At 38.4% G+C, this 20,576-nt stretch overlaps 1 protein-coding gene across 1 annotated transcript in view; it reads right to left on the bottom strand.

The window, feature by feature from the left end:
- Nucleotides 1-20,576, bottom strand: part of LOC126198461 (exocyst complex component 5) — a 113,162-nt gene that overhangs the window by 59,634 nt on the left and 32,952 nt on the right. The window contains exons 7-8 of the mRNA XM_049934809.1: nucleotides 13,430-13,570; nucleotides 351-427 (exon numbers count right to left, since the gene is read on the bottom strand). Of these exons, the coding sequence (XP_049790766.1) occupies nucleotides 351-427; nucleotides 13,430-13,570 (218 nt within the window). The remainder of the gene's footprint in view (nucleotides 1-350; nucleotides 428-13,429; nucleotides 13,571-20,576) is intronic.

The following is a 20,576-nucleotide window of genomic DNA, read 5'->3' as shown; positions in this document are numbered from 1 at the left end:
CTTCATACTACAAACAGGCCGTGTCAACTCAATTTTCTAACTTGAATTACTAACCAGTCTCCACTCTTTTGTTAACTGCATGTAATATAGGGTTCAATTACCATTCTATTACCTATATTCTTATTGAATGGAAACAAAACTTTGTGGCTATGAGTACTAAATGTAGAAAGCTATCCAACAGAATGAGGTCATGGACATTTTCTCCTTAAGGGAATGCCTCTATGACATTCATATCTTTTGATTACTGTTTTTATTAAAGACATCCACACAAAAACTCAAGGCTATCCTCTGGAAATAAAAATATTGGGGAAAAAATTCTATTTTGCTTATGAAAATATTTAACCACTTGCCTTGCATACAGATCATATAAATTTCTGAGGTACTTTTCTGGATCACTCCTATCTGACAAGCTGGTCTCTATGTAGTCCTGTAACAAAAACACATGGTGAAATCAAGAGGCACATGTAGCTATTTAGAATCACATATTCAGGCAGAATAAAATTTTAACAACACTAGTTGACAGATTCCACACTTTATATGTAGGAGACATTGCACATCTGATGTTCGTTCGTTCATTCATTCATTCACACATGTTCCATAAATCCCATCATGAAGGAGAGCACACAGATGGGCCACTGGAATTCGGTAGGATGAGGAAGAAAAGGAAAAATAGCACAAGAGCATGACCGGAGTAAAGGATTGAAAAAACAGAAGCCACCTGGTAGAATTTTACACAGAGCATAATTGAATCATAATTAACACTTGTTTTCAGAACCATGACAGAAAGTTGTATACATGGAAGAGACCTGGAGATACTGGAAGGTTTCAGATTGATTATATAGTGGTAAGACAGATCTCAGAACCAGATTTTAAACTGTTAGACATTTCCAAGGGCAGATGTGGACTTTGAATTTAATTTACCCATTATGAACTGTAGATTAAAACTGAAGAATTTGCAAAAAAGGTGGGAAATTACAGACATGGGACCCATATAAGTTGAAAGAACAAAGGTTGTTGAGAATTTCAGAGGGAGCATTAGGTAAAAATTGACTAGAACAGGGAAAAGGCTTTGAGAGGTGAAATAGTGAAGACAGCAGAGGATCAAATAGGTAGAGAGACAAGACTAGTAGAAATCTTTGGATATCACAGGAGATACTGAATTTAACTGATGAAAGGAGAAAATATAAAAATACATCAATGCAGCAGGTGGAAGGGATACAAACATCTAAAAAATGAGATTGGTAGGAACTGCAAAATGTCTAAGCAGGAATGGCTACAGGACATACAAGGGTATTCTACAAGGGGAAAGATAGATATCATTTGCATAGAAATTAAAGGGGTCTTTGGAGATTAAATCCCACATCCTTCCGTCTTTCCCTTTCCTTCCCTCTTTCCTGATGAGGCAACAGTTTGTTGCGAAAGCTTGAATTTTGTGTGTATGTTTGTGTTTGTTTTTGTGTCTATCGACCTGCCAGCGCTTTCGTTTGGTAAGTCACATCATCTTTGTTTTTAGATAATATCAAGACTCAGATAGAAAACTAGTACTAAGCAAAATATGGAAAGCTGAAAGGTGGAACTAGTGTATAGAGCGTATATACAAAGGAGATGAAGATGAGCTGGGAGATATAATACTGTGAGGAGAATTTGACAGAGCACTGAACAACTTAAGCTGAAGCAAATACATTGGAATAGATGATATTTCATCAGAATTATTGAGATGATTGTGGCAGCCAGTCTGGTGAGCACAAAATACGAAACAGGGGAAGTACCTCAGACTGAAAGAAGACTGCAAAAATTCCAGTGAGCGGTGGTTGAGGAAGAGGCGAGACAAACTTGTAGCCTATCACCCATGTTATTCAATCTACACATTGAGCATGCAGTAAAGGACGCCAAAGAAAAATTTGAAGAAGGAATTAAAGTTCAGGAAGGAGAAAGAAAAATTTTGAGATTTGCTAATGAGTGATAACATAGTTATTCTGTCAGAGACTCCAAAGGACTTAGAAGTGCAGCTGAAAGGAAGTGATGGTGTCTTGAAAGAAGGATATAAGATGAACATTATCAAAAGCAAAACATGGGTAATGGAATGTAGCCAAATTAAATCTGGCAAGGCTGAATGAATTAAATTAGGAAATTAGGCAATAAAAGTAGTAGATGAGTTTTGCTATTTGGCCAGTAAAATAACTGATGATGACCAAAACAAAGATGATGTAAAATGGAGACAGGTAATGACAAGAGAAACATTTATGAAGAAGAGAACTTTATTAACAATGAGTATAAATTTAAGTGTTACGAGCAAATCGTTTATGAAGATTTTTGTGTGGATTGTACGTGAAACATCACAAGCTGGAAGCTCCTCCATCTATTATGTTTTCTATGCCATGAATAACTAAATGTTGTTTTGCCTTTTCAGTCTATAATTAATGCAGCTGTGCAAGTAATATGTATAACAAACATGAATGCATCAAACTGTTATTTATGCAACATTCCATTTAAATTTATGGTTCAGTTGGTTATATTTGTCTTTCTGATTCCAATGATACAATTAGATTCACTAGAAGCTCAGTTAATTAAATGGAAATTTCAACTCTAATAAGTAGGGAAATACTTTGAACTAACTGACAGAATGCAAAGTGCTATTATCATTTCATTTGAAGGTTTGGGACATCTATGGATTCACTGCAGCTGGTATGGACAGATGGTCTTGTGAAGTATTTTTAAACACGTTTACCAAAAACTGCCTTGAACAACTAGTTATACAACCCACACACAATGGAAATATTTTAGTCCTTGTAGTTACAAACAGGCCTCACCTTATCAACAATGTCACTATAGACACAGGGATTAGTGACCATAATATTATAGTGACATTAGTTACGAAAGCTAATAAACCCATCAAGAAGACTAAGAGAGTATTTACACCAGCAAAAACAGATAGGCAGTTGTTAGCTTTCTACTTAGCCAATGAATTGTCATTATTCAGCTCCAATATGATATATGTACAGGTATCATAGGCGAAGTTTAAACTGAATATAAATTGCACTCTGGAGGTGTGAGTGTCAAGTACGCGGTTTAAGAATGTGATGGACCATCCCCTGCATAATAATCAAATTCAGAAAATTATGAGGAAACAGAGATTACTGCACTTTCGATTCAAAAAAGAAGACCTGAATGTTGACAGGCAAAAGTTTGTAGACATTTGTGTGTGCATAGGAAGATTAATGTGCAAAGCATACAACTTCCATCATTCTATCTCAGCCAAAGGCCCTGCTGAAAACCCGACAAAATTGTAGTCATAAATAAAATCACTAAAGGTGTCAAAGGTTTCTATCCAGTCACTTGTTGACCAGCCTGAGGTACCAATAGAATACAGCAAAAGGAAATTTGAAGCTTTAAATTTCATTTTTTAAAAATCATTCACACAGAAGGATCATACAAATATATAATCATTTGAATATTGCACAGACTTCTGCGTGGAGCACACAGAAATAGGCACCTGTGAAGAAGAGAAGCAACTGCAAGAGCGGAACACAAATAAATCGCCAGGTCCAGATGGAAGCCCAATTTGGTTTTATAGGGAGTACTCTGCGGCACTGACCTCTTTACTTAGCTTGCATTTATGGTGAATCTCTTGCCCAGCACAAAGACTCAAGCGAGTGGAAAAACCACAGGTGACTTCTATATATAAGAAAGGTGAAAGAACATGTCCTTAACATTGGTTTGCTGCAGAATTCTAGAAGACAATCTGAGTTCGAATATAATAAATTTATTTGAAACAGAAAAGCTTCTGTCCACAGATCACCATGGATTTAGAAAGCATTGCTTGTGCAAAACTCAGCTTGGCCTTTCTCACATGATATCCACTGACCCACAGATGGAGAGCAACAGGCAGATTCCAATTCCTAGATGCAGAACGATTCTACTGCTGGCAACCTACATTTTGCATAAAACTCATGAAAATAAAAAGTGAGAAATTAGGGCTCATATGGAGGCTTTTAGTCAGTTGTGATTTTCTCATTCTATTTCATGTGGAACAGGAAAGGAAATGACTGGTGGTAATATGCGGTACCCTCTGCTATGCGCCGTATGGTGGCTTGAAGAGTATGTATATAGATGTGTGTGCAGATATTTCGCTCTTTCTGGGAAAAACTTTAAATTACTTGAAAATAATTAAATTCCAACATAACTGACATTGGGAGTTTTGGAACCTCATAATTTTGATTGCCTATTTTGCCCTAATGGTTACAAAATACTGAACTTCAACACTGAACTTCTGTTGCTATATTTTTTCTGAACAAGGTGACATCTCTCACTAATTAAGATTTTCAATAATTTATAGATATAAAAAATTATTTTAAAGATTGATGCCATACTTGTATGTAGAGGATTTCTATATAAGAAGCATAACAATGTCATGTATACTTTTATAATTTACCAACCTTCAATAACAGTGAAGTCTTCTTCTGTCCATACAAAATCTAACCTAAACAATTTTTGAAACTTTAAGTAGTTCAGAAATCACATCATATTCTTACACCTGTCTTTAAATACCACACCTGACCCCAAACAACACCTACTACATACCTAAACATCTAAAAGTCTGTGACCAGCACGCAATCATGTAATATCATAATATAGGTTCATGTTAGAGTCTGACTTTAGATACTAAATGAGTGAAACCTATGTTGAAAGAGGTCGTGGCCAGAAATTACAGGTGCAACAACTACATCAATCTGTATTGGAAGGTTTACTGTAGTCGGGCTGGTAGAGACTGTTAATTAGCACAAACACTTTTTCACTATGCAATCGTATTTAATTTTGTCATTTCTCATCCAACCTAGAAAACTGTGTTACTCTGATGAAATTATTATGCCACTCAACACTGTACTGTGCTTGAGATAATTAGATTGATTATCCTTTGCCACACCGAACTATTGTTAATGATTTAATCAAGAATATGTTTCGGCAAACAAATACTTGATAGCAAGAGCTGTAACAAAGTACGGTACATAGTTTTCCCTTACTTGCATACAAAAGAGAATTGTGAAACCTAACTGGCCATTGTTCATGAATGCGTCAAATGTGTCACTAGTGGCAGTAAAAGTGATGATTTCCAAAATTAAATACTGTGTGGATATGGTGAATTAAGACCTCTATAATATAGAATTTCAACTGAGATTTCATGCAAACCAGCAGATTTATTGGTTTTACATGTGAATGGCGTGCAGTGATATCACTTTTTTACCATCAACTTTTGCATTTTTGGCTAATTTTCAATGTCTTAAGCATAAAGTGTGTTGGGCTGGTTTAATGGTTCTTTGAAATACTCAATCCACTGGGCAGATTGTTCATCTTTTGTGATTGGAAGTTTGCAATTTTTATCCCTTAAGAAGCCGTTCGAAAAACTATTTGCTCCAATAAGTTCTCGAACGATATGGTATAATGTCCTGGTGTCATTTTGAGAGGCAGTATTTTGTGCCTCACTATCTTTCTGTTCAAGCCACTCTTTTTTTTTTACTCTGTTCTACAACTGCTTTTGAGTCATTGATCGAATGTGGCATATTTGTGTCTAGTTATTGAAAGCTCTTCTTGATCTTTAGCTTGTTCATTCTGTTGCTTTATCATCTTTCTTTCTTCTATTAGATGCTAAGTGTTCAGGTTTGAACCCATTGCTATTTCTGTGTTCCTTCCAGTCATCCTATTGTCTCTGCAGCACATATAATCACAGAATTTCTTACCTGAAAATGAATTAGCAGTGCCATAGTCAAAACTGTTATAGCATAAAACTTTGTATGCATGGTACGTATACAATATTCAGCAATGCCAGACTTTGTGGAATGCAAAAGGCAATTGCAGCATTGATGTTCTATGCAACATTGTTCCAGGGTGCACGTGGCCTGATCTGCATAAACCATACCATGTTGGCAACATATTTTATACACTACAACCTTCTGAAATAATAATACGTCATCCTTCACCAATTCAAGAAGGTCTCCAATCTTAAATGGTGGATGGAAAACTACTTTAACTTGAAATTTTGAAATTTCCAGATTATCCTGCCTATCTTTAACATGTTGTTACCACCATATGGAACGACAGCTCTAGATTTTGTCGTCATACTATACTCCTTGCCCGACTGCTGATTATTTGCTCTATCTAACAATGACTTGCTTATCTGCCACATGGAGCATCTATCTTCCACAAAGTCTGTTTTTTGATGAGAGAGCTTCTTAGGCAAACTCTCAGAATCACAAACTGTTTGTGCCCTGTGTGTCTCAAACACTATCACAATTTGTGACAGAGTAAGAACATACATCTGTGTGAATGGGCTACTCATCCTCCACTACATAGCTGCTGATTTTATCTAACTCTTCAAACATTCCATCCTGGATTTTCCATTGTTTGACTTCAAACAAATCATTAAAGGAACTTTAGACAAGCCACTATCAACACACCATGTTCTGGGAAAGTCAAGATCTATTTAATACAATCATTACATTTATGTGGAGTTAAGATCCCCAAGCCTGTATATAATGATAAATAGTTATTCTGTAATATCTGGGGCTTTTCAATTTTCTGCCTGAAATCTGCCAATAATCTGTAATAGATTTTGGAACCATAGTATAATACTTCATCTTGAACCCTAGACAAAGATATATACTCTAGTATTGCAGTAGTGAACTACACAAGTTAACCAAATTCACACTTAAATTCTCAAATACCTTTCATCACAGACTACAGAAGAAGCATGCTGCAAAATATGCTAGCAATCCCATCCACAAGTCACATCAACACCATGAATTTTTAAGTGCAAAGTAGGCAAAACTGAGCTAGTGGATTAACTTATCCATATGCTGGCGCCACTTGCTCAAATAGCTTCATTTTAACTATCTGTAGTAGCTTTAATGCTTGGAGACTGAGGACAAAAGCATTCACAAACCCAAGAAGTTCACAAATAGACTGCACGAGTCATAAAATGTTCGCCAAGTCCACAGCTACTCAACAGTATTCATCAGAAGGGAATGTTAAAAATGGCACAGAACTCTTCGGGGAGTGATTACCATATAACTAGTCCTTCTAAGTCAAGTGCAGGGCTCAGTCATGTCACCTATAATTTAGGTTCTTTAGGTCAGGATCTTGGAAAAGAAGATCATACATTAATAGTAGTGGCTGCATATAACAGTTTGGAACCTAACCATAATTATATAAATGATGATGACATCAAGCACATGCTGAGGATGTTCCCCATATTATTATGATGACTGTGTAACTCTGAGCAGTACAAGCCCTAAATGAAACTTTCTGTGGAACATGTTGGTGCAGAGCCTAAAAAATCACTTGTTGGGGAAGGATGGTCATGCAGCGATGTGATTTATGCATTGCCTGTCACTCAGTTGGATCATACATGGCATTGGTTTACATCAGAATTCTTCTGATAAGAGATTACTTGCATGGTTAATTGCCAGAAGTATACAGTCTGACCAAAGCAGTATCCACCTTATCACAGTGATTTACAATGTTTTCCCCTGGACTTTTTACAGTAAATTCAACTGAAAGATAGAGCTGCAGAAAACATACACTGGTAGTTGTGTTATTACAAGAAATTTCATCAAGTTTTTTTATTAGTACAACTGAATAGCATATTACTAATGAAAATATTCCAAACACACAGTTACTGTTGAAAGTGCCACTAACAACACATTATACAGCAGCTTGGATGAAGCCTCGTGTATTAAAGAGAACACACAGATACACTAATCAAGAACTCATTTCACATAGACTCTGCCTCTTTCTCAAGCATTCAGTGTGGAGTTATATACTCTGTTGCAAAGAGCCTATTTCACATAAGGCAAAAAATTTGGAATTTCAGCCAGTAAAAATAAATAAACAAACAAAAACATATTTCAGTGGTCATTCTTTCTACAAATTATCTAAATAAATAGCTCCAACAATTGAAAATTTTGTTAGCTACTTGGCAATTAACAGTGTTCAATGTAAAGCTGCATGACAAGTATTAGAATGTACAGTAACAGGACTCAACATTTACAGATGTACATAACTAACAGATGCGGCACTGAAACAGGTGATTCTGAAACCTTCACCAGAAATACAAATTTATTCCCAGCAATATAAAAGAAACTCAACATGAATTTACAATGCTTGCAGTTTAAAATGCCTATCACTTGAAAATGATGTCAGATAGGTGGCCACCATTTTCCTTCATACACATTTCAAATCTTTTATGGAAGTTAGACATAACATCTTAGAGGACTAGCACTGTAATTCGATTAACTTCCTCTTGAATTTGATCTTTTAATTTCTGGAGTGTGTATGGTGGGTCACACCAGAAGATCTGAGATTTCAAATGACCCCAAAGGAAGAAATTGCACCCTGCTCTGAAAGGTCATGAGATCTTGGAGCCCAGAAAATTTTCCCATTCTTGGATGTGAGATGACAAGGAAAGATGTTATGTGGTGTGTTAACAGAATGCCATCCGGTATGGCACGTGGTACCATGTTGTTGGAACGACGATGATCAGCAAGCTGTCATACTAGGAAATGGTTCAATATGTGAACATAATGATCTATATTCATAGTTACAGCGATGCTGTTATCATCTCCAAGAAAATACAGTATTACAATTCCAAACAATGGCATGCTGCACCACACTATCATTTTCTGACTGTGAAGTGGTGTTTCAGGAAGTATTTAAGGATTTTCATGAGATTAGTATCTAAAGTTTTGCTTGTTAACAAAGCCTGACACACATCAATTTGCCTAATTGCTCATAATCAGATTGTTCTAGAGGTCTGGATTGTTGTTCATGAGTTAGAACAATTCCTGACAAAAGTGTAGTCTCTTTGGGAGCTCGCCTGCATTCAGTTTTTACTCCATCTGAATTTTGTATGGGTGGTATTGCAGTTCCTTGTGCAATTTTCACCATACACTGTGATTCGATATGTCAAGCTGCAGCATACGCTTGCAAGTAGAACGCCTTGAACTCCCACTGAAGCCCTGTTCCACTTTTGCAATGTTCTCTGGTGTACACAAGCATTTTGCACTTCTACCCCTCTTTAATGCCAAACCACCTGTTTCCTCAAAGTTCTGTAAAGCAGCATAGGTGGCAATCTGTGGCATCTCTGCTGAAAGAGCACAATTCTGGAGCACACCATTCATCGTACATCGTCGAACATGGGGCTCCGCAGCAGATGACCCCTACATGTTCACAAGTTGGGCCAATGACATCATCAATTATGATTGCAGTTGCCATGTGATAATTGAAATTGGACCATGGATCAATGGAAATGTGTCAACTTATTGGAGGAATCATGTTTCCATTACACCAGGTCAATGGGCGTCTCCACAAACGCTGGCATCCACACGAACTGCAGTTCGAAATGTGCACTGCGCTAAGGACGATGGCTGGTGGGAACATTATTTGCTGTGGGAGACATTCTGCTCCACTCATATGAGAACTGTGATAGTAATTGAAGACATGCTGACAGCTGTGGACCACCTGCACCTCTTCATGCTCGATTCTTCCCCACCAGCGATGTCATCTTCCAGCAGGATAACTAACTGTGTGTCATAGCCAGAACTGTGCTACAGTTTAAGAGGACCATGATAGTATACTCTTGTTGATGTCTTCGCCATGAAATTCGCTTGATGTGAAACCAATGGAACCCATTTGGGTCGCTATCGGGCGCCATCATCGCATACACAAATCAAGCAGCCAGGTGTTTAAAGAAATTATATGACTTCTGCATAGACATCAGGTGTGACATACCTCCACAAACCTAGCAACAAACTGTCAAATCTACGATATGCAGAACTGGTGATATATTTTGTTCCAAAGATGGACCAACAAGTTATTAAGCAGGTGGTCATAATATTTTGCCTCGCCAGTCTATGTGGTATGAACAGCTATTGCAGAACTAACCAAAAGACAACTAGAGTGTCCAGTTGCAGAGCCTGATTCTCCAGATAAAGCAGTTGACGTTGATGGCTGCTTCACAATTCATGCTATCTGAGCTGCTGCACCCCCCTCCCCCCCCCTGCCCCCCACCCCCCAAGGAATAACAACAAATTTTTGAATTTCACACCTAAGCTCAACAACTTATCTTTCGTGCTTGCCACGCTTTCATTATTTCTAGTTTATTGATGGGCGATTATGAGTAAAAGTTGATTAATTGGTCTTTTTCATCATTTAAATGAGTCAATTAATCATACTGATTAATTGTATTCTAATAATTGATTGTTTAATTACTAGTCATGTTAAATCTTCAATTTTGTCTATAAATTTCTCCTAGACTGTCAATAATATTGTGCAGTATTACTGACCTATGGACAAGGCTGAAAGTTGTGCAATATGTTGCACAATATATTGATGGATCTACTGAAATCTGATTATAGTCCCCGGCTAATACTGTATATCTGTCAGTTAAATCCTGTACATGCCAGACTGCTTATTTTGCACTCTTTGTTGCATTATGAAAATCAAATTGTGGAAATGACTACTAACCTTTAGAATGCACATTTATTTTAGAAGTACTGGAAGACCAGCATTATGGTGTATAAACTCAAACAACTAAAATAACTGTCAGCAGAAAATACAGGGATGTGTCTGGACAAAGGTAAGCTACAATTGGTAAAAAATTAAACATTCATTTCAGACCAATTATGGAAAGCGCAATGGAGCTGATGGGCTAAAGGACCCTACAATTTGTTACTTTTGATGTCATTAACTTTTGTAAGAGCAAGAAATTCCTTCTAATTCAAATGTAACCACAAATTCAAGCATTAAATATACTATAGATAATGTTTTGGTCTTTCTATAATTCCTCTGCACATTTCCGCCATAATTAGGCTCATTGACTATGGTGATACTGCACTTGTGCATTTTAGGTCTTCAATTCAAACAATGGGGTTTGGAAGTAGGTCTTCAGTTGAGTTTCCTGCAACCAAATAACATGTAATAATGGACAGGTGCTGAGTTTCAGGAATAGCATCTCGCAATTGACTGGTCTTTTTCTGACAAGTGCAGCCAGTTGCAAGACTACATCAACTGAGCAAGTGTTCACCCTCAGAAAGTTCTGATAATCATTTGGTTAGCTTATTCTCAAGTTACTTCATATATTTTCATCTGTAAGTCTTCATCTCTTCCTCTGTCACACCTACATCCATCTACCTTATTGTTTGCTTTTTGAAGTGCAAGGCTAGCTCCAGGGCCAAATAACAGCTGGAGTCAACATCCACCATGTTTCCACCTTTGAGAGTTGACATGACGTCTGTGCAATATCACTTTGCTGTACGGAGCCAACCATCAATGTCATGCAATATTATCATATTATTGAGTCTAGAACCCACTTAAAGCATCCCCCTACTATCATTTTTTTATGACGAAAAGGCTTGTTCTACAAAAACTACAGCAATACTATCACATTTACATTTCTCTTTGTAACTAACGACAATTGATCAGTTTTACAAAATAACAGTCTTTCAGGAAAAAAAGGAAGCCATTAATCCCAGGTGTTTAGGAGACATGCTATGTAAAAAAGGATACACTGTCTTATTGTCTTTCTAGAACTGCAGAGGAGGTAGTTTTCAGTTGATTACAGGTTGATGTAAATAGAGTCGAAATTAAGAGACTGAATCGTGATTATCTGCTGTTACTGTGGTACAGCACTGCTGCTCCTGTACTGAAACTAATATATCATGAATGCTACACAAATCATCTTCTGCAGTAGCCAATAACTATATTTGTGGTTCTTCAACCTCAGTTACTTTCTATGTGTGCTTGTTCTGAACAATGGTATTTAAGTTATCAATGGCAGTAGTTACTCCCAAGGAATCTTGAAAATGGAGCTGCTTCAACTGAGAACTTGGAATTGTGCACAATGCCAACGTGCTGGACTTTTTAATGTTCTGAAAGTGTCTTTGATAGTGTTCTTGCAATTTCTCTCTGAGATATGAAGCTATGAACAGCAAGTCAACACTCAAGATCCATTACAACAAAAATGGAAAAACTGAAATAATTAATCATAAGAATAATCGAGTACATAAAATTAACTGATGTGAAAGAACTACCAGTATATCTATAATCAGTTACCAGAATAATTATGATTAACTGCAATTAATTGCTCATTCCTATTCTAGTTCCCTTTCCTTCACCTACCTGTCTCCCTTACTGTCGCCATGCCATATTGACATCCTTACCTCACTGTCACCTTGTTACTTTTCCACACCACTCTTTTCTTTTTCTCTCTCACTTTATCTTTGAAGTTGCATATCTGCCACTCAACAGCTCTAACATTAGTTGGCCAAGCAAGGTGACACAATGCAAAGACACTGGATTTGCATTTGAGAAGATGGCAGTTCAGATCCCATCTGGCTATGTAAGTTTACATTTACTGTGGATTCCCTAAATCACTTAAGGCAATTGCTATGACGCTTCCTTTGAAATGGACAGGGTCAATTTCTGTCCATACACTTTATCTATAAGAACTGGTTCCCTGGGACCTACAACCCTCACTGCCAATGGGACATTAAACCGTAATCTTCCTTCCTTCCATCTTGTATTACGCGAGAGCGATCTGGCCTCATAACAATAATGTTGTTTATTCTATTTATATAGATAAGCAACTGCTAAGTCAATGATACTTAAATTCAGTGTATTTTTATGTTTACTACAGACTACTGGTTCATTTATGATACAGTGAATGTAGCAAATTTACAAGTTATTGAGCAGATGCCATTAAGCACAGAAAAATCAATAGCAATCACTTCATATGTTTCTCTTGTTACTGAATTATTCTACACAGTACAATGAAGAGGAAGTTTTTTCAGTTTTTTGGACATTTGTTTTTACATCTTTTTCTGCGATTCAGAAACTTTTATTACTTTGAGTACATCTAATATACAACTGACTTGCAGTGTCTGGCAACATTTTGTTAATGTACAGTAAAATAAATTTACAAAATACATTTGCAATATAAAAATATGTCATTTGAATAGTTTTTTGGCTTGTCTTTCATGGAAACTTAAATACTTCAGTGAAAATTAAAGTGAAAGATTTCATCAGGACATACAAACAATGGAATAGAGAGATCAAGAATAACCAGTTACCCATATGATGGTAATGTTACTGGAAGTTTGAGCTTGCGTTTTATTTAATTTTGAATGTGTTTTCTATATACAGCTAGTTATTAATTTAAACATTGTATTACAATAACTGTTTTCATGAATGGACTGAAGGAACATGACATATGTACTATATTTTAAAAACTAACACTGATGAGTACAACTAGTGAAAATTTTTAAAGTAGCAGGAAGAATATACATATGAAGTAGTCTAACATTTGAGGTATCAAAATGTGAGCTGGCCAGTGAATACAAAGATGTACATAAAAAAAGTAAAACAATTACAAACTTACCTTCAACTTTGGACGATAAATGTTGAGAACAAATTTGGCCATAACTTGTTCAGGATTGCTGAAAACTTCTTTCATGATTGTAAAGTTTTTTTCACATAAAGGGATGACATCTCTAAAAACATCTTTGCCAAGAAATGCACCCTGCAACAATAATTATAAACTAACCAACTGGGACAGCAATTTTGTGATAATTGGTAACTACTCATTTATAGTACTCAAAGAAAAAATTACAATATTCAGTCATGTGAAGTGATCTAAGCACTTTCTTCATAACATTTCTGTAATTACAAGATATACTAAGGACACATTACTCATTGAAAATGGAAAATATAATTGGATGAAAGCTTGCACAAACTAGTCTGATTTTTTATTTTTAGTGCTGGTATGCGTACTTCTATTCAACTTTTTTCCCTCCATTTGTTGTTTTCCCAAGCACCAATTCTTAGTTCTTGGAATTATTTCCTTGAAAATACACACCATTCAGTAACTTCTGTTCCTTCCTTTCTCCGCTTTGCAATTTTATATACTACTCCTTTACACCCCTTTTAAAATCTTTCCATATTCCTCGCTTTGGCAGTTTATTTGTGTCAACTTGGAACACAAAGCTGCTAACAACATTAAGCGCACAATAGAGTACCCAATGGACACGAATTTGTACACACTTGTTTGCTGTTTCAATAGCTCTAGTAATCATAATTGTACACTCTCTTCCCCCCCCTCACTCCCCCCCCCCCCCTCTCTCTCTCTCATGTATCAAGTACTGTCATTTAGTAAGATGTAATGGACTGACACGCAAGTCAAGACACTGAATTGAAATTCAGTCCAATGCTTAATTCGTGTTCAAGAAATCATGAGATAATATAAAGTAAGAAGTAATCAATATTTGAAGAACCAGAAATTATTCAGAGGTGTTGATTCCACACACAGGGTGTCTATGAGCTAATTTTCGATCTCAGAGTGGAAGACATTATGAACCTGCAACGAAGAAACATGTAACTGTAAACAAACTAGAGGTAAAGTGCTTCAGAGGACATAACTGGTTTATGGATAAAAGCAGGAAACAGATAAAAATTAGTTTTTAATGAATGATTAAATGGAAGAGTTTCTTCAAGATAAAAATAATTTGTGCACAGTTGTTATACATATATTAGTGACTTACATCTAAACATATGGAGCATATACTGTGGATGATAAACTGTTTGTCAACACTTTGATTTGTGTCGTTTGTTTATGAAAGTAACATGGACTCAAGAGTTTTTAGCTAAAAAATGGAAGGTCCAGGTTGAAATTTCAACAATTATGAAAAGGACAGACTGCTACTCACTGTAAAGATGACATGTTGAATTGCAGACAGGAACAATGCAAAGACTGTTACACATTTCGTTTTTGGCCAAATCCTTCATCAGAAAAGATAAACACACACCTCACACACACAACTGCTATCTCTAGCAACTCAAGCTAGACAGCAATCTGGTCTAAGCAGCCAGGGACAGTAGCCGTGTGTGTGTGTGTGTGTGTGTGTGTGTGTGTGTGTGTGAGAGAGAGAGAGAGAGAGAGAGAGAGAGAGAGAGAGAGAAATATTGCAGTGGCATTTCCAAGTAATGACAACTTTTTACGCTTTCATTTATTAAAGTAAAAGTTATTTGTTTCCTGTGTTTGACTGGTAGAAGTATTTTGCTGAAATTTCATATTTTTAACAACTTTCATGAATGTAGTGCATGCTTTCGGCAATTTTTTTTTCTTTTTTTTGTTGTTGTAGTCCTCAATGATATATTGCAGGGGCAAGATACAATCACTTAGAAGCCGATAACCAAAATATAACACGCCAATGGTTACATTAGTCCTGAACTGAGAGAAAAACCTTTTCCAAGAATTTTATGCATCAGCTGTTCAGAGTTCTGAGATTGTATGTTTTCCTATCTATTTTTATCGTACTGTTTACATATGTGTTCTTAATTAGTCTTATGCTCTGGAGACTCAAGAGTCACACTCTTTATTACAACATTAGTATTAATGAAAAATAAAACATTATGTTTTCCACATTTGCGGAATCATTTGAAAAATATGGCAGATTTTTTTTTTTTTCAGCACAAGCCTTGTTTAACGCTAACTTAAAGATGATTTAAAATTTTCTTGTTACAAAGGAGACAATAATTTAATCTTGTAGTTAACGAAGGTGATATATATATATAAAAACAAAGATGATGTGACTTACCAAACGAAAGCGCTGGCAGGTCGATAGACACACAAACATACACACACAATTCAAGCTTTCGCAACAAACTGTTGCCTCATCAGGAAAGAGGGAAGGAGAGGGAAAGACGAAAGGATGTGGGTTTTAAGGGAGAGGGTAAGGAGTCATTCCAGTCCCGGGAGCGGAAAGACTTACCTTAGGGGGAAAAAAGGACGGGTATACACTCACACACACACATATCCATCCACACATATACAGACACAAGCAGACATATTTAAAGACAAAGAGTTTGGGCAGAGATGTCAGTCGAGGTGGTAGTGCAGAGGCAAAGATGTTGTTGAATGACAGGTGAGGTATGAGTGGCGGCAACTTGAAATTAGCGGAGATTGAGGCCTGGTGGGTAATGGGAAGAGAGGATATACTGAAGAGCAAGTTTCCATCTCCGGAGTTCGGATAGGTTGGTGTTGGTGGGAAGTATCCAGATAACCCGGACGGTGTAACACTGTGCCAAGATGTGCTGGCCGTGCACCAAGGCATGTTTAGCCACAGCGTGATCCTCATTACCAACAAACACTGCCTGCCTGTGTCCATTCATGCGAATGGACAGTTTGTTGCTGGTCATTCCCACATAGAATGCATCACAGTGTAGGCAGGTCAGTTGGTAAATCACGTGGGTGCTTTCACACGTGTGTCTGCCTTTGATCGTGTACACCTTCCGGGTTACAGGACTGGAGTATGTGGTGGTGGGAGGGTGCATGGGACAGGTTTTACACCGGGGGCGGTTACAAGGGTAGCAGCCAGAGGGTAGGGAAGGTGGTTTGGGGATTTCATAGGGATGAACTAACAGGTTACGAAGGTTAGGTGGACAGCGGAAAGACACTCTTGGTGGAGTGGGGAGGATTTCATGAAGGATGGATCTGATTTCAGGGCAGGATTTGAGGAAGTCGTATCCCTGCTGGAGAGCCACATTCAGAGTCTGGTCCAGTCCCGGAAAGTATCCTGTCACAAGTGGGGCACGTTTGTGGTTCTTTTGTGGAAGGTTCTGGGTTTGAGGGGATGAGGAAGTGGCTCTGGTTATTTGCTTCTGTACCAGGTCGGGAGGGTAGTTGCGGGATGCGAAAGCTATTGTCAGGTTGTTGGTGTAATGGTTCAAGGATTCCGGACTCGAGCAGATTCTTGTTCAAACAAATTTCGGGCTTGCAGCCGGTCGTCGTTCAATACTTCGCACGATATTTCAACTGGGCACCTGCCAGTCATCTTCAGGTGAGCCGTCGCAGACTGGCGATAAAGTTCTCCGCTCCGCAATATATAGCGTACTGTAACTATTCTGCGCATGCATCGAAAACTTGATAGTTGAACCAACACTGCCCGCCGGCAGCGCCCTCACTGGTGGAATAGCGGAACTCAGTCGCCCTCTGCGTTGCTGTTTGCCACGGCCGTCGACGCACTCTGTCGTCTTCGATTTGAGCAAATCGTGGAGATGATGGGATTCCATGCACTATCCAGCTGGTAGCCGCTGTCACGGTTTAACAGATTTTCCGCCAGTCGTATTTCTACGGATTCTTTAATAATGGAGTCCCAGAAAGACGTTGCTGTAGCCAAAATCATTATTTTCTCATACTCCATTGAATGTCCAGTAGAAATACAATGTTCAGCAATAGCGGACTTGCTTGGCTGCAAAAGGCGGGTGTAACGTTGATGTTCAGTGCAGCGTTCTTTCATGGTGCGTGTGGTTTGACCTATGTAAGCCATACCACATTGGCACAGTATCTTGTAAATTCCGGCCTTTCGTAGTAACAGATTGTCCTTAACTGATCCCACAAGGTCCGCAATCTTCGATGGTGGGCGGAAAACCACTTTTACCTGAAATTTTCGGAGGATTCTCGCTATTTTAAACGAAGTGTTGCCAACGAAAGGAAGAAGAGCTAAAGATTGTTCCGGCATGTTCTCCTCTTTATTCACTTCCTGCTTCTCAGTTTTAACTGTTAGTGCCCTGTTAATCTGCTGGATGTAATACCCATTTTCGCTGAATACTGTCTTTAGATGGGGGCGAGTTCTTGAGATAAGCTATCTAGATCTGAGACAGTATGAGCTCTATGAACAAGCGTTTTAAGCAAACTCATGGTTTGCGATGGGTGGTGGCAACTCGATGCTTGCAGGTACAAATCAGTATGAGTGGGTTTCCGGTAAACTGAATGCCCTAGAGAACCATCATTCTTCCTTCGAACCAGGACATCCAAGAAAGGCAAACAACCATCTTTCTCTATTTCCATGGTGAACAGGATGTTGCTATGAATGGAGTTGAGGTGATGTAGAAACTCCATTAATTTATCTTCTCCATGAGGCCACACTATGAAAGTGTCATCCACATACCGCCAAAAAACTGTTGGTTTCAGGGCAGCTGATTCAAGCGCTCTCTCTTCAAAGTCCTCCATAAAAAGGTTGGCGACCAAAGGAGAGAGGGGGCTACCCATGGTGACACCGTCAGTCTGTTCAAAATATTCTTGATTAAACATAAAATAAGTTGAGGAAAGTGCGTGCCTGAACAAAGCAGTGATATCAACAGGAAACATGTTACCAATCAGTGTCAAAGAATCTGCAAGAGGAACTTTTGTAAAAAGTGAGACCACATCAAAACTTACTAGAAGGTCTACACTGCTAAGATGAAGAGCCCCCAGTCTATTGATAAAAATCAGCTGAGTTTCGTATGTGATGTGAGCACTTGCCTACGAAAGGTCTCAGTAAGGAAGCGAGATGTTTAGCTAAATCATATGTAGGAGCTCCAATGTTGCTCACTATTGGACGCAGAGGAAGACCCTCTTTATGAATCTTTGGAAGGCCATACAGTCTTGGAGGTACACAACCATGTGGTTTTAACCTCTTGATGGTCTCTTGCGGTAAGGAGGAGGAATTTAATAGTGCTGAAGTTTTTCGTTGCACACGTCCTGTAGGATCGTAATCAATCCTCCTATAGGTAGAGTCACTTAGCAGACCATACATCTTATCTTTATACACGCCACGAGGTAACAAAACAGTTGCATTACCTTTGTCAGCTTTCAATACCACTACGTCAGGGTCCTCTCTCAGATTTCGTAATGCAGCCCTTTCTGCAGAGGTTAAATTACTGCGTTGAGTAGGAGCCTTCAACAGAGCACGGCAAGTTTCCCTTCTTATTTCATCTGCGGCATCCAAAGGAAGACGTCGTACAGCTTCTTCAACACCACTCAAAATACTTATTAATGGCGGTGCTGTAGGTGTACGTGCAAAATTGAGTCCCTTGCTTAATACAGACAGCGTAGCGTCGTCCAAATTTGTTTGAACAGTCAATTCGCCGGGAAAATTTTAAAATTCACATCAGACGCCTTTACGGGGAGGAGATGGCCTCACATATCCAAAGTTTCGAGAAGCTACATGGTAAAAGAGCAAAGCTTTTAAGTTCATTAACCTTTTTATTGAGATGTCGGGACCATGGCATAATACCAAAATTTGCTAGAGTGACTCATTTCATTAAGACCGCTACTGCACGGAAGATTACTGAGAAGGCTAGTCATGCTATTGTCAAGGAGAGGATTTGCTATACAAGACGAAGGTTAGATGCTATTTCAGCAGAACTTTACCAGTTACATCTGAAGGTTGCAAGGTATCTTTGTCCTGTATCATGGGACTGGGTTGATGGAGTGACTTCGGCCAAGTTCGAGTGGATCCACAATGATGCTAATTGTCGGCAGATATCAAAATTTGATCGACTGTTGCCACAGAAGCCGTAGCCAGAAGGGATCACGGAGAAGAACTTGGATGACGCTACGCTGTCTGCATTAAGCAAGGGACTCAATTTTGCACGTACACCTACAGCACCGCCATTAATAAGTATTTTGAGTGGTGTTGAAGAAGCTGTACGACGTCTTCCTTTGGATGCCGCAGATGAAATAAGAAGGGAAACTTGCCGTGCTCTGTTGAAGGCTCCTACTCAACGCAGTAATTTAACCTCTGCAGAAAGGGCTGCATTACGAAATCTGAGAGAGGACCCTGACGTAGTGGTATTGAAAGCTGACAAAGGTAATGCAACTGTTTTGTTACCTCGTGGCGTGTATAAAGATAAGATGTATGGTCTGCTAAGTGACTCTACCTATAGGAGGATTGATTACGATCCTACAGGACGTGTGCAACGAAAAACTTCAGCACTATTAAATTCCTCCTCCTTACCGCAAGAGACCATCAAGAGGTTAAAACCACATGGTTGTGTACCTCCAAGACTGTATGGCCTTCCAAAGATTCATAAAGAGGGTCTTCCTCTGCGTCCAATAGTGAGCAACATTGGAGCTCCTACATATGATTTAGCTAAACATCTCGCTTCCTTACTGAGACCTTTCGTAGGCAAGTGCTCACATCACATACGAAACTCAGCTGATTTTTATCAATAGACTGGGGGCTCTTCATCTTAGCAGTGTAGACCTTCTAGTAAGTTTTGATGTGGTCTCACTTTTTACAAAAGTTCCTCTTGCAGATTCTTTGACACTGATTGGTAACATGTTTCCTGTTGATATCACTGCTTTGTTCAGGCACGCACTTTCCTCAACTTATTTTATGTTTAATCAAGAATATTTTGAACAGACTGACGGTGTCACCATGGGTAGCCCCCTCTCTCCTTTGGTCGCCAACCTTTTTATGGAGGACTTTGAAGAGAGAGCGCTTGAATCAGCTGCCCTGAAACCAACAGTTTTTTGGCGGTATGTGGATGACACTTTCATAGTGTGGCCTCATGGAGAAGATAAATTAATGGAGTTTCTACATCACCTCAACTCCATTCATAGCAACATCCTGTTCACCATGGAAATAGAGAAAGATGGTTGTTTGCCTTTCTTGGATGTCCTGGTTCGAAGGAAGAATGATGGTTCTCTAGGGCATTCAGTTTACCGGAAACCCACTCATACTGATTTGTACCTGCAAGCATCG

This window comes from Schistocerca nitens, chromosome 1 (genome assembly GCF_023898315.1).
Source record: "Schistocerca nitens isolate TAMUIC-IGC-003100 chromosome 1, iqSchNite1.1, whole genome shotgun sequence".
Taxonomy (NCBI): Eukaryota; Metazoa; Arthropoda; class Insecta; order Orthoptera; family Acrididae; genus Schistocerca; species Schistocerca nitens.
This window is presented reverse-complemented; position numbering and strand designations above follow the sequence as displayed.